Source organism: Dioszegia hungarica (assembly GCF_025882075.1).
Source record: "Dioszegia hungarica strain PDD-24b-2 chromosome Unknown MKK02contig_8, whole genome shotgun sequence".
Lineage (NCBI taxonomy): Eukaryota > Fungi > Basidiomycota > Tremellomycetes > Tremellales > Bulleribasidiaceae > Dioszegia > Dioszegia hungarica.
Window position 1 is genome coordinate 526,957 of NW_026515770.1, and position 14,460 is coordinate 541,416.

Consider the following 14,460-nt stretch of genomic DNA (forward strand, 5'->3'; position numbering starts at 1 on the left):
TCGTGACTCGTGTGAGCACCTGCGATCGAGCGCGCCGAGTCGAGTTCGGCGTTAAAGTCCGGGAACACAGGGTGCCCACTTTGGAGCGCCTGACTTGATGAGACTAGAGTATACTATATTTAGCGACTTCCGAGTCGACTACAAGAAAAGGCAGGCGCTTGCTAGATCTATACACAGGCTGTGGGAGTGACAGCGGGAAGTCGTGTGAGTCGAGAGAAGTGGGCAACGCCAGGGCAAGAGCGCCATTATCGCAGGTGGATTCCGGAAAATTACGGCATCGTTTCGGATATAGCCGATGGGTACGCCGAAACACGTGGTTCTGTTCGGGTGACGGCTGAAACACGGCCGAAACTCAGCCGATGAGGAATGAGGAGTGCGCACTGGTGCACTGGATCAGCACGTATTATCAGCGGAGCGGGGGCTGACTCTGAGTGCTCGGAAGGCTTTGAGCACCAAGCACTGTATCTAGTCCATTACAATCATGCACTATGCTTCATGCCACATCGACACACGTTAAAAGGACATCGACCCTGAGCAGCTCCACATTCAATATATTATTTTCCTACAAGATTACAATCTAGATCGATTTCATAAACAGGCTTCCCCAGGTCAGATTCCCTCCCTCCGCGTCGGTATCTCAGCGTCTCGCGGTATAGCTCCCGCAGCCTCATCAAAAGTTTTGGCCACTCCCTCTAGCACCCCTTCCTCCTTCTTCACCCTCTCCCCGACTCGAGATCCCAGAGACTCGCCTGTCGTTGCGACCTTTTCTCCCGAGGGGTACTGGCTGACGTCTTGACCCTTCGTCGTGCTCTCAGCTGCCCCTTCGACCGCTGCCCCGGCTGGGCCCTTTCGAGCTCGCTTGTTCTTCCTATTCTCCAGCCACTCCTTTGCTTCCTGCTTCTTCGCCGCGTCATCGTCCCTTTTGAGCGAGATCTTCTTCACGAACAAGACAACAACGACGCAGGATATGGCAATGAGGGGAGTGAGGAGGTAGAATATGCCTCTGATCCCCGCGGCTGGCACATCAGCTCAGTGTCTGCGCAGAGTTGCAAGACTGATGTACTTACCGTAAGCTTCGCGGACCGTGTCCAGATCTATGTCCCCCGACCAGTCCCCTGCTACCGTAGGATCCTTCAGGACCCGCTGAACCACAGCCTCTCCTACTCCCACGGCGCTCAGATGAGCCCGGACGATATTATTGGACACCGCGCTGCACGCTGCCAGACCGACTGTTCCGCCTAGCAGCCGCATGAAGTTCCGCATCCCTACCGCGGCCGCCATATCCTTGCGCTCGACCGCCGCCTGGATTGCCAGAAGACTGGTTTGGAAGGTTTGACCCGCACCGATGGCGACAACGATCTGGTAGCCGATGAAATTAGCCTGCGGCGTGGTGGTAGATATGGTTGACATCAGACCGAGACCGATCGTCCATATCGCAAAGCCGAAGCAGAGATTGTAGTAGTAATCACCGGTCTTGCTTGCAATATAGCCCGCGACGAACGCGATGACAGTTTGGGTTGTCGCGAGTGGGAGGGTGTTGATACCGGATTGGATGGGCGAGTCGCCGTGGACGACCTGAAGATAGGTGGGAAGGTAGTAGAGCACCGAGAAGAAGGCAGCTCCGCTGAAGAAGGTAGATACGGCGGTGGCGGATACGGTGGGCGATTTGAAAATGTAGAGTGGGACGATCGGAAGGTGGACCCGCGTTTCGACGAAGAGGAAGAGGCCGAGAAGAGCCAAACCGAGGATGAGAGGGACGAGGACCGCGGCGGACGTCCAGGCGTACTGCGTTCCAGCCCAGGAAAGACCGATGAGGAATGTGACGGCCCATACGAGGGTGAGGATACTGCCGAACCAATCGACCGCTCGAAGCTTGGTAATGATATCGCCTCGAACGGATTTGAGCGGGAGGAGGAAGAAGACGACGAAAGTGGCGACGGAAGTGAGGCAAAGCGACATCCAGAATGACCACCGCCAGGTCTGCCAAGTCAGCATTATGGGCTCCAGAGTAAGGTAGATCGCCGTGCATCAAGCCTGCTCACAGCTTTCTCGGTCAACAATCCCCCGATGAGAGGGCCCGCGCTGTTGCTAAGGGCAATGACCATCCCGATAATGCCCTGGTATTTCCCTCGGTCCTTCAACGTGACGATATCTGACACTGGAAGGCGGTAAGCCACGGTCTGTACAGAGGATGATATACTTACCGATGATCATACTCAAGGTCAGGATGCCGCCCCCTCCGATGCCTTGTATAGCTCGAAAGACGATGAGCTGAATCATGCTCGCTGAGACCGAGCATCCTAGAGAGCCGAGGAAGAAGATGACCAGGGAGGCGATGAGGCAGACTTTCCGGCCGAAGATATCAGATAGGCGCCCGTACAAAGGTTGCATGGCCTGCTCTTATCAGCACATCGTCTCGGGTGACTAGCCGAATCCGGAGGGAAGCTCACGGTCGAAGTCAAGAGATACGCCGTCCCGACCCAAGAGACGATATCTGCCCGTCCGAAAGCCTGGCCGATGGTAGGTAGGGCTGTGACAATGCTACAGGAGTCAGCTTGAGTCTAGACGTGACAGGCTGATGGTATAGCTTACATGGTCTGATTGAGGGAACTGCAGAACAATGCCATCGATAAACCTGCGAACACGATCAACACCTGTCGATGAGGTAGCAGGTTCGTTTGATCTTGCAGCTCCAGCTTCTTCCTCTTCCCCTGCTCCACGACAGTCTGCGCCTCGACATCTTTGCTCTCGTCCGGTCCCTCGGCGCCGGCATCTTTAACCCCATGGTCAGACGAGGTTGAGCTGGTATTTGGCGTGGCCATGCGCGATACTGGCTGGGTCCCTTCGCCCAGGCGTTCCACTGACGGATCCGTCGATGGGAGGAGCACTTTTTGGGAGCGGCAGCTGCGACTATCAACGCAGATGTACAATCACACGAGCACATCGCGGAATAGACATCTGAGTCGTGGCTGCATGTGCTATTTTTGCTGGGGATCTTCCATGCCGTAAACCGGAAATAGCCTTTCATCGGGCTTCTCCGAGGGTCTTGAATACTGGAGTGGGGGGGTGGGGCGTGGCGGAGTGGCGGGCGCAGTGGATGAGTTGGTGTTTCGCTTCCTCGTCTCAATATTGCCCACCCGCTACCTCCGGCCCAGGTCAAAGCATGCATAAGCACACAATGATCGCCCAATCGACCCAGCGCGGGACGGGGGTGGGTTGAAAATCTCGGGCGAGCCCGGAGGCGAGGAAGGGTGAGAGGTGGGACTGTGTAGCAGCCCACCAGGCCGGTCCAGCTGTGAAGATGGGATATGATGAAGGTGTAGGAGGAGAATGAAGAGGACGAAGAGGGCATGGAGGGCCCAAGGAGGTGTGACAGGAAATAGCCGGAAAGGGCGCCGCTCCTCCGAGGAACCTACATACGCTGTACTCCGTAGTCCCATATACGGCATTATAGTAGCCGCGGGACTGACGTGACTTGAGGGAAGAACACCCTCCCTCGCAAAATCCGTCTCGTATGTATCCCATCATCGGTGGTACGCTACTCGAAGCAAGAGCAGAGGTCACGCAACTCGCGATAGATACGTATCCCACATAGATAATTCCCCCTACCTCCCCTCCAAGACCCTCACCCTCTCCCGCCACTCTCCTAACTTCCCCTCACACTGCCTCAGATACTCCAGCAGTACCGGCAGACTCTCCGGCGTCAACGCGATAGATTCTTCCTCCCCCTCCAGCTCGCTTCCCTGACTCGCCACTCTCCCTTCCACACCCCTTGCTACAAAGACCGGATCCCCGCTCGCCCCTGAGGCAAACGAAGCATCTGACCCTAGCCGACCCATCTCCCTCGCCGCTGCCGCCTCCTCTGGCCATCCTAGACCCATGATTCGAGACTTGCGCTGCGGGCGGACAGTCATCATTGTCTCGTCCTCGACCTGACCACCCATCTCTGCTGGCGCCTTGGAGGAAGTGACAGTGAGCCGACTAGGTCCGGACGTTGACCGCATCCCCGCGCCACATTGCTCGAGGGATGGCGAATGACGAAGTGGGGCAGGCGCAGATTCTGTCGACCCGCCCGACCCGACCCGAGGGTATCCGGCAGTCGGGGCGACAACGACGCTCTCCCTGCTTCCTCCTCCCCGCTTATCCCCCTCTCGTACGAGATCGCTCCAGCTCCCCGATCCAGCGCGGAAGATGCCCCGCAGTCCGGGTCGCTTGCGCTCTTTCCCTGATACAGGCGGTCCAGCTGCGGTCGGCCGAGTGGGCGTGCGCGTCGGTGATGGCAGAGACGCATTGATGCTCTGACTGCCACTGGCGCGCCTGCTGTCCGATGGCGGAGGGGTAGCGGGGTAGAGAGACGCCTGCTGGAGGTCTGGAATACTCGGTGTGGGACCGTGTCGCCATGCAAATGGGTATTTGGGTGTCGCGGAAGGGGAGGTGGGAGAGAGTGGCAGACCGTTACCGGCGTTGGCAGGACGAGGAAGACCCGGATGGATGGGAGGCGGTATGGATCGAAGTGGCCGACCGGGTGGAGCCTGAGTGACCGGTGGTCCCCTCAGATCCTTCTTCGACTCCTTGCTTTTCAGACCTTTGAGGAAGTCCTTCAGACCCGCCAAGCCCACTTTGCTCCCTCGACGCATCTTGCTCGGATCGCCCGCACCTGGCCGAGAGGGATAGCCGTACGCCAGCGTCGACGCGGTGATGGGTGAAGGGAACGATTGGGAGGGGACGATATACGCTGAGTCGTTTGGACTGGGGAACATCTCTGCGCCTCGAGGTGCAGGTGTACCGGTCGATGAGGTCCGACTTGCGCTTGACTTGACTCGCTGGAGGGGACCGGGCGAGTCAAAGTGGACACTAGAGTCCGAGGCTCGACTATCCGTGGTGGATGCCCGGGAGATGGAGGGGCGAAAGACCTGTCGTACATCTCTGCCCTCTTCTTTCGCCTTCCCGACAACGGACGCCGTGGTGGACGAGGCGGAGATAGTGCTCATTCCCCTCAGCCCGTCGCTCCGCGACGAGGGGACCGACGAATCGCTGACCGGAGTCCGGAGCATCGTCCGAAGCACCTCGAGCTGGCGCTTACTGAGCTCCTGCCGGCCGGTGCTCGCCCGCCATAGGTCCGGACTGGCGCGAGGGGGTCCGCCGAGGAGGGCCGGATTGGCATCCTGCGGGTCTGGCAAGCTGATCTTGCGAGCCTCCTTCTTTACACCTGGAGAGGTGCCTAGGGGTAGGATAGGGGGCGGAGAGATGTAGGGGGGATGATGAGGTGTCGACTGGGATCGACGCATCCTATCCGCGGCAATCTTGGCTTCGTCCGACGCGAGCGTGACTCGGCGGGACCGCTTGGGCGACTCGGCCTCGGGCGACATGGAGGTCTGACCGGTCGAGCCGACCTCGATGAGGACGGTGGCCATCTCCCACCATTGACCAAACTCTCGGTCGAGCTCGGAAAAGGCGATAATATCATCATCAGAAGAAGCTGATAGGCGGTCGAATAAAGCCGCATGGGTGGCGAGGAGGGTCTTGAGACCTGCACTGTCAGCTCCATCACAGCATCTTGGACTTGGTAGCTCACTCTCTACACCGCCTGCAAATCGCTTCACACCCTCAATCCCCCTCCGCACCTCCTTTTGCTTCTCCAACACATTCTTGGGAATCACAAAGTCGTTCCAGCTCTGCCTGCGCCGCTCCTTGTCCGCCTTGCTGCTTCCTCCGAGCCGTATCGCTTGCGTCGAGGCCGAGTTGAGTGGTAGACCCGCCGGAGCTGCCCCAGTGGCCAGCTTGTCCCATTCCGCATTGAGGTCGCGCGCGCTTTGGGTAGGCGGCTTCAAGATCGAGTTTGGCGCAGAGACAGATCCGCCTCGGACATAGCGATCTGGCTTTTCGGGGCCGCCAGGTGCCTCCAGCCCCAATCCGCCCGTCTCGATTCCTCGGCTCTCCCCATCTTCCTCTGGACCCGCAGCTCCATCCGGGCTGAGCTCGTCCGCCACAACCCTAGCCTGCTTGACAGGACTCCCCACTACCGTCTCGAGCTTGACCCTTCCCTCACTCGACGAGTTGGTCGACGCGGAGCTCCCCGTCCCAAACTTCCATCCACCGGATATCCGCCGACCATGCTTTTTTGACAAGCTGGACAGGCGGCGGAGTGTCGAGAAAGTCCGAGATGACTCGAGGTCCTCCTCCATGACGTTGAGCGTGGGAACTGGGTCCGGACTGAGCTGAGCGGATTGGGATGAGGGGATCCGAGCATTTGTGGTGGATGACGAGCGAGAGGGAGGCAAAGGTCGGTGGGCGAGTTTCGTGGGGGATGCAGAGTCAAGAGCGGATGAAGCTGGAAACCCTGTCCATACATTCCCGCCCCAGCCCGTTCCTTTGGCAAGAGCCTCCTGGGCTGCGGCAGGCCGTACTCTCCGTTGTCGCTTCGGAGTCACCTGCGCCATGTCCCCTCCCTCGAGGTCCGACTCGTCCGTACTGGCGATGGATCCCCCTGGTGTACGCCTAGGCCTCTCGCCAGATCGATCCGATAGGACCGACTTGTATGACGTGGAGTGTGGTAGTGGAGGGATGTCACCCTGCCCTGGACTGAAGTAGCCAGAGCCGGACGTCTGGTATGGCGACCCGGACGACGGTGAGGGGAGATGGTATCCCCTAGAGATGGAAGCGTTCCGTTTTCCTCGCCTTTCGAGCTCGGAGCCGAATGTGGCGCTGTTGTTGCTGCTCATTTGGCTGGTACGACTGCTGGTACGGACCGGTATGGGCATAGGCGGGTTAGGAAGAGGTGCAGGTGGTGTGTAGGAGCTGGGAGGGGTACCGCCATCGCGCCGGTCGTTCTTGGGGGAATTCCGGATGAGGCTACTCGTTGACCGACGGAGGATACCGGCGAGTCCGGTCGTTTTCAGCTGGGAGGACGCGGAAGTGGTAGATGTAGCTGATGTAGTCGAGGCGGCGCTGGGGGAACGGACGTTGCCCGGGGGTGGTGGAAGTGGAGGATAAGGTGAGGGGGATAGGTGTGGCTTGGTCGGCGAACGAGAACCAACCGATGATGATCGACGACGGCGTTCCTGGATGCTAGATGTAGGAGAGCCTGTATGTCAGCCAGCATAAGTATGAAGTCAGTGGTACTCACCCTTTCCTATCCCAGCTGCATTCCCGCTTAACCGCTTCCAAAACCCCCGCTTCCCCTCCATCTCCTTCAACTGCTCCATACTCGGCGAGAATGGGACCTGACTTTCTCTGATCTGTGACTTTCTTGCCTCGTCCTTCTCCTTCTTGCTCTTCCGTCGGATCAAAGACGGCAATGGGATCGGAGGAGGGGGCATGATCTCTCCAGACTTCATGTGCCGCAGCTCCCGATTCGTAAAGCGCGACGAGGTCGGTTTGGGCGAGTCCGGCATGTGAGTGGGAGGGAGGTTTGGTGAAGAGCGATTGAAGCGCTGCCAAAGGGAGGATGAGGACTCGTGCGAGACAGCGACGGTAGCAGTTGTTTGGGCAGGTATGAATGATGTTGAAGGATGGCGCTTCATGGGCTTTGTACGGGCATCTCGGCTTGACTCCGCTATCATGGACCGTCTATTGTGAGAGGCGCTCCGTGTAGCCTCGACGTAAGGGTGGCCAGACGAGAGCAAGCTGGACTGTGGAGGGGAGAGGAATGGTGTCGGTGACGCCAGAGGGGATGTTGACGACGAGGAGGATCGAGGTGGACCTAGCGTTTTGATCCCCTTGGAGCTCGAGCTCGTAGGTATCGAGAGGGGGGCGGGACCTCTTGACCCCCTTCTAACCTGTATAGAGGCTCGGGGTGAGGGAGCTAGCCCTCCCTCGTCCCAGGCTCCGCCAGTATCCCAATCCTCTTCTTCCTCCGGCTCCTTCGCCTTGCTCGTCGTCCCCATTAACCGGCTCGCTCCGCGTGTATTCTCGGCGGGACGGTTCGCCTTGGACTCGCCAGACTCCTCGCTCAGATGTCGTGAGGATGATGAGGCGATGACGGTAGATGTCGAGGGGGATGGAGTCGGCCGGGTCGGGCGTGAAGGAAGGGCGAATTCAAAGTCATCATCCCAATTCTCCGCTGTATGTTTCCGCCGATGGCGCGATGGCCCTGCTGGGGAAGCTACAGAGCTCATGATAGATACAGTGATCACTTCTGCTGTGTCTGAAGGGTATGATATCGAGTAGATAGCTGCATGTTGATTGATGATTGAGCGCGTCCTGAGGCGTCCTGGTGGGTGAATTCTGAAACAGGCGCGTCGGGGAAGGATTGGCGATGATTACGGCAAGCTATTGACAAGAAGGATTGCGCCCATGTCGAGCCTATATCCGGGGCGAGCCTATATCTTTGAGAGAGCCGGGGGGTGGGGGATAGTTGTTTACATGACGTCATCCGTGCGCTTTTGGATACCTCTCAGTCCGTCCACTTTGAAGCACTTCGCGCATGTCGAATGCGCTACTTGTCTCTCGCGTTTGTATGCATAGCGCAGGGATCTGTCGCGATCAAAGTCGTGCATACGAGTCAGTAGCCGGGGATGTATACAGTCTTTGACAAGGCTGCTGGGGGGTGGTTACACTACGTCATTTGTCCGTGCGCTGACTTCCGTGCGAGTCGCTGTCCATCTGTTCGCCTTGGGCTCGAACAAAGACCACAACAGCCCGAGCCATTGATAGTCACAACATAGTCATGCATAGAAATGGTCGTCCTCCAGCAACCGGGGAGAGTATAGTCTTTGAGAGAGTTGGTAGGCTGGAGGGTAGGGGAAAAGTGTTTACATGTCGTCATTTTTGCCACCCAAAATCAGGCGCGACCCAAGTCCTCTCGCTTCTCTAGGCATGGAACGCCACCTCCTGTATGCATGAAAGTCCATGCACTCGACGAAGCGCCAGACATAGCCAAACATAACCGCTAGATCCAAGTAGTCAATGAGTCAGGCAACCGGGGAAGGCAGCAGTATCTTTGAAGACTATACTACCCCGGCACTCTGCCGCCTTCACTGACGAGATGTAAACAATCACCCCTTGACCTCTCATCCAGCCCACAAGACCTCCACTTGACGTCTCTGTCAAAGACTAGGCCTGCCCCCTTCCATACACCATATCCAAAAGCTCAGCTGTCTGATATGCACCAAGAGACTGGAGTGACGCGCAGAATGTTCCGTCGAATATTACGTCACGTAAACAGTTTTTGCGCGTCCCTTCTGCATCTCCTCCATCTGCATCTATCATCGCTATGCTATCCCTTCGACACACCGTATCTCAGCGCCTCTCAGCGGCGCTCGGAAGTCCGGTACAGTACCTCGCTGTCAGGAGAAACCACGGCGATCCCGGACCGCAGACTTCTGCTCATCGCAAGTCCCAGCGGAGCCGGCTTCGTGATGTCGCGATAGGGCAAAGCGGGTCTGCCAGACGGCGCAGCGAGATTGATGGTGACACCTTCCGCGCAATACTATCGGCGGAACCGCCTCTCGTGGAGGAAAGGCGTCCCAAACGAGAGTATCAACCCAGGGAGAGGCGGCCGAGGGAACCGGTGATCCCTGGTCGAGATGGAGGGATGCGGCGGGATCGGCCGGCGAGGGCATGGGATGCGGAGACGAACAAGTGGAAGTTCTTGGGAGGTGAAGGAGGCGGAAGATTGGGGGCGCAGGCTGGACAGCACAGCTCCGAGGCCTTTGACAGGGGATCAAGGGGTCACGGTGGACGGGACTACGTTCCGCGCGATACAAGCTCCTCCTCTGCGTTCACTCCTGGCATACGAGGGGATCGGTCAGACTCTCCTTTCAGCCGGCGGTCATCACCCGCATCTCGTCCCCCATATCCGGAGCGCGGCGCGACAGCCGGGTCATCCTCTGGGACTCGGAGCAAAGATGACCCATTCACCACCTCGGCCCTGTTGCGAGACCACATCAAGGCATGCCAAACGCCCATGTCTAACCAACAAGTCGACGCGGCTATGCGGATCGTCGAGACCGCGCCGAGAGCATCGGTGAATGCGGTGGTCTGGAATCAATTGTTGGCGATGCTGGGAAGGGAGGGGAGGATGGAGAAGATGTGGAAAGTATACAATGATGTGCGTACCTGGACATATCTATCAAGCTGACTTTTAGATGAAGAAGTCAGGCATCAAGCCGACTGCACACACCTACACCTCCCTCCTCAACAGCTACGCCGGTCTCGCGCACTCGGCCGTCCCATTTCACACCACCTCCCAATCACACGCCGTCCCTCCTCCCAACCACCTCTCCCGCGTCTCCATCATCTGGAAACAGGCTCAAACCCATCTGTCCACTCTCTCCTCGGCTCCGTCGGGCCTGAGCGTTCCCGAGGCACCCGCCGAAACGACTGACGGCAACCTCTTCGGTCCGATCAACGCATACCTCAAATTCTTGGCCAAGTACCGGATGTGGGAGGAGATGTGGAGTGTCTATACGGATGCTGTAGCCAAGGAGGAAAAGTGGGATCGAGTGGGATATACGACCATGTTCCAGGCGCTGCCAAGTCTCGCGAGGAAGCAGGTCGCGGATGCTAGGAATGGGGCGGATAAGAGGGGACAGATCATGGTCGGCCCGCTGGCCAGGGAGCTGTGGGATGACGCGATCAAGTCACTGGCGGGCAAGAATGTTGATGAAGGGGGACTTGACAGCCATCTGGCGGGCATGGGGGTGAGCGCGCTCCTGATGGGCCGGCCCGAGGATCAGAGATTCGCACTCAGCCTCATTCCCGAATTATGGGGTCTCGCGGGACTTCCGTCCGAGACCCCAAGCACCATACCGGTGTCCGAAACCCCCGCCATCCGCTTACCCAACCTCAAAATCGATGTCAGATCGGCTACCACCCTCCTCCACTCCCTCATCACTGCCTCTCGCCCCACCCTGGCCTCTCACTACGCGACTCTTCTCCTCTCCCGCCCTCGGATACGCAAAGAGGCAGACCCACCCCTCCTCTACGCCTGCGCTACCGCTTTCGCGGAAACCGGGGACATCATCGCCATCCTCGACCTGCTCCAGAAGCACGCTCACCGCCCCCCACAGGCCGGATGGAAGATAGGCTTTTGGCATGACTGCCTCACCGCTGCCAGATGGGCGCGTGTAGACGGGGCAGGCGGTCTGAAGGGGGACTGGGAGGGTATCAAAGCTGTTCTGGGGTGGATGGGTGTCGTCCCCAAGGCTCAAGCACCCGTGGCGGACGAGTGGAAGAGAAAGCCAGCGGCTCATCGGCCAGATATCATCAAGCCGGTCAGGCTCGACGCCAAAGCTATGGCCATCATCCTCAAGACGGCTCTCGGGCGAACCAAGGCGCAAGTGATGGAGGCCGTGGGCGTGCTCGATCGGGCGGGGCTGGGGTACATTCTCAGGGAGTTTGAAGGGGAGACGAACGCTGTGCGGGCATGGGAGGAGGTCAGAGGCAAAGATGGGAACCGATGGGAGTGGACAAAGGAGTTGAGCAAGGAGATGGTGCGTGCTTTGGAGGGGCTGGGGGAGAGGGATGCGCTGGCGGTGTGTGAGAGCGGGACGATTGAGGTGATTGAGCGGCTGTATACGCGGGAGAAGAGGAGGGAGCGGAGCTCGCCGCACGGGGGAGTGGACAGGGGAGGAAGTCGGGATGTACAGGAGAACCCACGTCCTGTGTACAGGCAGGCGTGAGAGGGGAGGATAGGCGTGGAGAGAACGTATACGCCTGTCGGGTACTAGGGAAAGGCGGCATGATAATAACACCATTCATTACCCCTCCCAGTTCGTGGCGGCTGACTTTACTGACGGGATCCCTTGTCGGATGAGAGGATGTGGGCTGTCTCCCCTGTCCCCTTGGAGGTCCAGTACAGTCAACTCACATCCAGTCTGCACTGACCCCTTCCTATCCCCGTCAACGCCAAAGGATGACTCCTTTATGGCTCTCACCCTTACACCCCTGCCCGCCCGGCCGCATCCCATTATATATGGCGCTGATGCGTCCAGCATGGTTCGACGCAAGCTGAACCCAGCAGCTGTAAGGCTTTTGGCGATACCGTTTGCCTATTCAGTCTCTATCGGAGCGCGCCCAATATGGCAACTCACACTCAAACAATGACGACAACGGTCGAGCCGGCCCATCTACGCGTTCAGGCAAATACCGAATGCACCGTCAACATGCTTGAGGGAGAACTCACCTCTCTCCGCTTGGTCATGCACCAACCACACTACGGTACCTCCAACTCCAAGGCGGCCGATGAGGAAAGCAAAGGCTCAGCGATGCCTACCGAAACCAACTCGATCGCGGGAACGAATAGGATGAAACTGCGCGACGGCCTGTTCGGTAGGACTTGGGGCTATCACGCGGTGTTTCTAATCTTACACTTGATCTGGCTCATCACACCGTTCAGCTTGTGAGTAGACTCGGCCACACTGACGGAGGTCAGCTGATGGTCAGCGTTTGGATCGGAGCTTTCGTCTACCTCTCAGAACGGGATCAAGCGGTCAGTATTCCGCTGGCTGTCCTCACTGGCTTTGCGGTCGCCGAGGCCACGTTTGCCATATATCAGCGATATCGGATCTGGCGAGTCAAGCGGTACGTGTCGGTATCGGTGATTGCCCCAGCGGACAGAGAGGCGATCTGCTACGATCTCTTTCACTCTGATCTACGAACGATCGAAGCAGAGCCGGTAGGGAGCGGAACTTTGGAGCTCACAGTCGACGACGAGACCGAGGGATTTGAGGCAAGCCTGGGGAGGCCGCCGATCAGTAGGAAAGGGAGTACGGCGAGCTGTCTGTCGAGGTGCTGCTCTGAGACGATTGACTCTTGTCTGAGCTCAGCAGAGCAGACCCGTGCCATGGCTTTCAGGCAGAGATATAGTATCTGGTCAGCTTTTACTCATACTTCCGACTGAAGGAAAGAGCTAATCAGCGTTCAGGTTCCACAACGCCCCTTGGGAAGACATACACCAGGAGGACGTCCTCACCTTGCTGTCTTGGCTTCTATTCTCACTCCCACAAGAAACGGCCAAGCACGACACCACCTCGGCGACACTCCTACAGAAAGCTTACCGGATATTCCAGAGCCGATCAGCAACGACCTTCCCACCTGGCCGCAATCCATCAGTCAAGATTTCTTGCCTCTCCCTTGACCCTCTCAATGCGGCACCGCGCCCACTCATGTTCTACGTCATCGGCAACTCACTCAACTACCTCATACGCACTTGTGTACTTCCTTCATTGGGCATGACGCATCATATCGAGGGTGACGTCGAGTATATGATCCGCATACCTCGAGGCTGGACATCTGAGAGAGGCCGTACTGACCCAAATGCGACGCCGGTCATGTACCTCCATGGACTCGGCTTTGGGCTGATCCAGAATCTCCAGGTTCTGAGACCGATCCTGGAGACGCTCAAGACGCACCCTGTCATCTTTCCGATTGCGCACCATACAGCCCAGGCTGTTTGCCACCGGAACTATCTCAAGCCATGGACGAGGTCTCAGTTCGTGAGGGACATCAGGACGATCTGCGAGAAATGGGGGTTCTGTCCGGAGTCAGTGGCGGAACCAGATGAGGAGAAGACAGGTAGAGTATATGGTGGGCTGAGCGTCATCAGCCATAGCAACGGGAGTGTGCATCACGGGTGGCGTGAGTCTTCCTTTACCCAAAAGCATCATCGCTGATATGTTAGTCATCAAGGACTGCCCTCAGCTCATACGTCGTCACTTGTTCGCCGATCCGATCATCTTCTGCCTAGACGAGGGGTTCACCTGTCACGCCTTCTGCTATCGCAAGCCAACCACAGTGCGCTGTTTCTTTGTTCGTTACGACACAATACTAACATCTTCAGCCTTTCCATCTCCTCTTACAATGCCTGATCTCTTCCGAACTCGGAATCTCCAATTACATCCAGCGTCACTTCCACTGGTCCGACAACTGCCTCTACATCGACGATCACCCGGAGCTGCTCGACCCATCGGTGGCGCAGTTTTTCTTGGGAAAGAAAGACGTCATCGTGGATGCGCCGAGGGTCAGGGAGTATCTCGAGAGTTACGGGGCAAGCCTTGGAGCCAATATCAATTGGAATGAGGAGGCGGGACACGGGAAGGCGCTGAAGAAGCAGAGTCTGGCGAGGGCTTTGACATTTGCCGGGACGGGCGTTATGCCTCCTCTATAGATGTGATACATCGGTGGCCTTTCTCGATATTCAGGCTGTCACTTATGATGCTCATCGGTTGTGGTCGTGATATTCCCGCTACGGTAACGACTCTAAATGTCCCGAGGAGGGTCAGCTGTCGGTTTGCGCTGAGCGGTACGGCATATCTGGGCCACATTCCTGCTTCCCGGCTATATGAGCGTCATATCACCGCTGTTTGCCTTGATCAAGTGGCTCTCGGGTCTCTGCTCTTCCGTGCATACCTGGGCTTGCTCCGCCCCCTCATCAATCGCTCTCATGCAGGGGACCGACAAAGACATTCGAGCTACGGGTAGGATCCAAGTAAGATCAGGGCGTGCCCCAAGATCCGG

General features: G+C 57.9%; 4 protein-coding genes across 4 annotated transcripts; 2 read left to right on the forward strand and 2 right to left on the reverse strand.

Moving 5' to 3' along the window:
• Positions 1-609: 609 nt before the first annotated feature.
• MKK02DRAFT_43884 (putative tetracycline efflux protein) lies at positions 610-2,822 on the reverse strand (the record flags this gene model as incomplete). Its single annotated transcript, XM_053092658.1, has 6 exons — positions 610-1,016; positions 1,068-1,980; positions 2,043-2,158; positions 2,205-2,394; positions 2,451-2,541; positions 2,593-2,822. 6 exons carry the CDS (start codon positions 2,820-2,822, stop codon positions 610-612), a joined length of 1,947 nt encoding a protein of 648 aa, XP_052944981.1.
• Positions 2,823-3,605: 783 nt separating this feature from the next.
• Positions 3,606-8,117, reverse strand: MKK02DRAFT_43885 (uncharacterized protein; the record flags this gene model as incomplete). Its single annotated transcript, XM_053092659.1, has 3 exons — positions 3,606-5,530; positions 5,576-7,084; positions 7,127-8,117. The coding sequence occupies 3 exons, from the start codon at positions 8,115-8,117 to the stop codon at positions 3,606-3,608; spliced, it is 4,425 nt and encodes a 1,474-aa protein (XP_052944982.1).
• Positions 8,118-9,214: 1,097 nt separating this feature from the next.
• On the forward strand, positions 9,215-11,624 carry MKK02DRAFT_43886 (uncharacterized protein; the record flags this gene model as incomplete). Its single annotated transcript, XM_053092660.1, has 2 exons — positions 9,215-10,051; positions 10,089-11,624. The coding sequence occupies 2 exons, from the start codon at positions 9,215-9,217 to the stop codon at positions 11,622-11,624; spliced, it is 2,373 nt and encodes a 790-aa protein (XP_052944983.1).
• Positions 11,625-12,044: 420 nt separating this feature from the next.
• Positions 12,045-14,110, forward strand: MKK02DRAFT_43887 (uncharacterized protein; the record flags this gene model as incomplete). Its single annotated transcript, XM_053092661.1, has 6 exons — positions 12,045-12,343; positions 12,388-12,722; positions 12,771-12,816; positions 12,869-13,581; positions 13,625-13,737; positions 13,784-14,110. 6 exons carry the CDS (start codon positions 12,045-12,047, stop codon positions 14,108-14,110), a joined length of 1,833 nt encoding a protein of 610 aa, XP_052944984.1.
• Between the last annotated feature and the right edge of the window lie 350 nt (positions 14,111-14,460).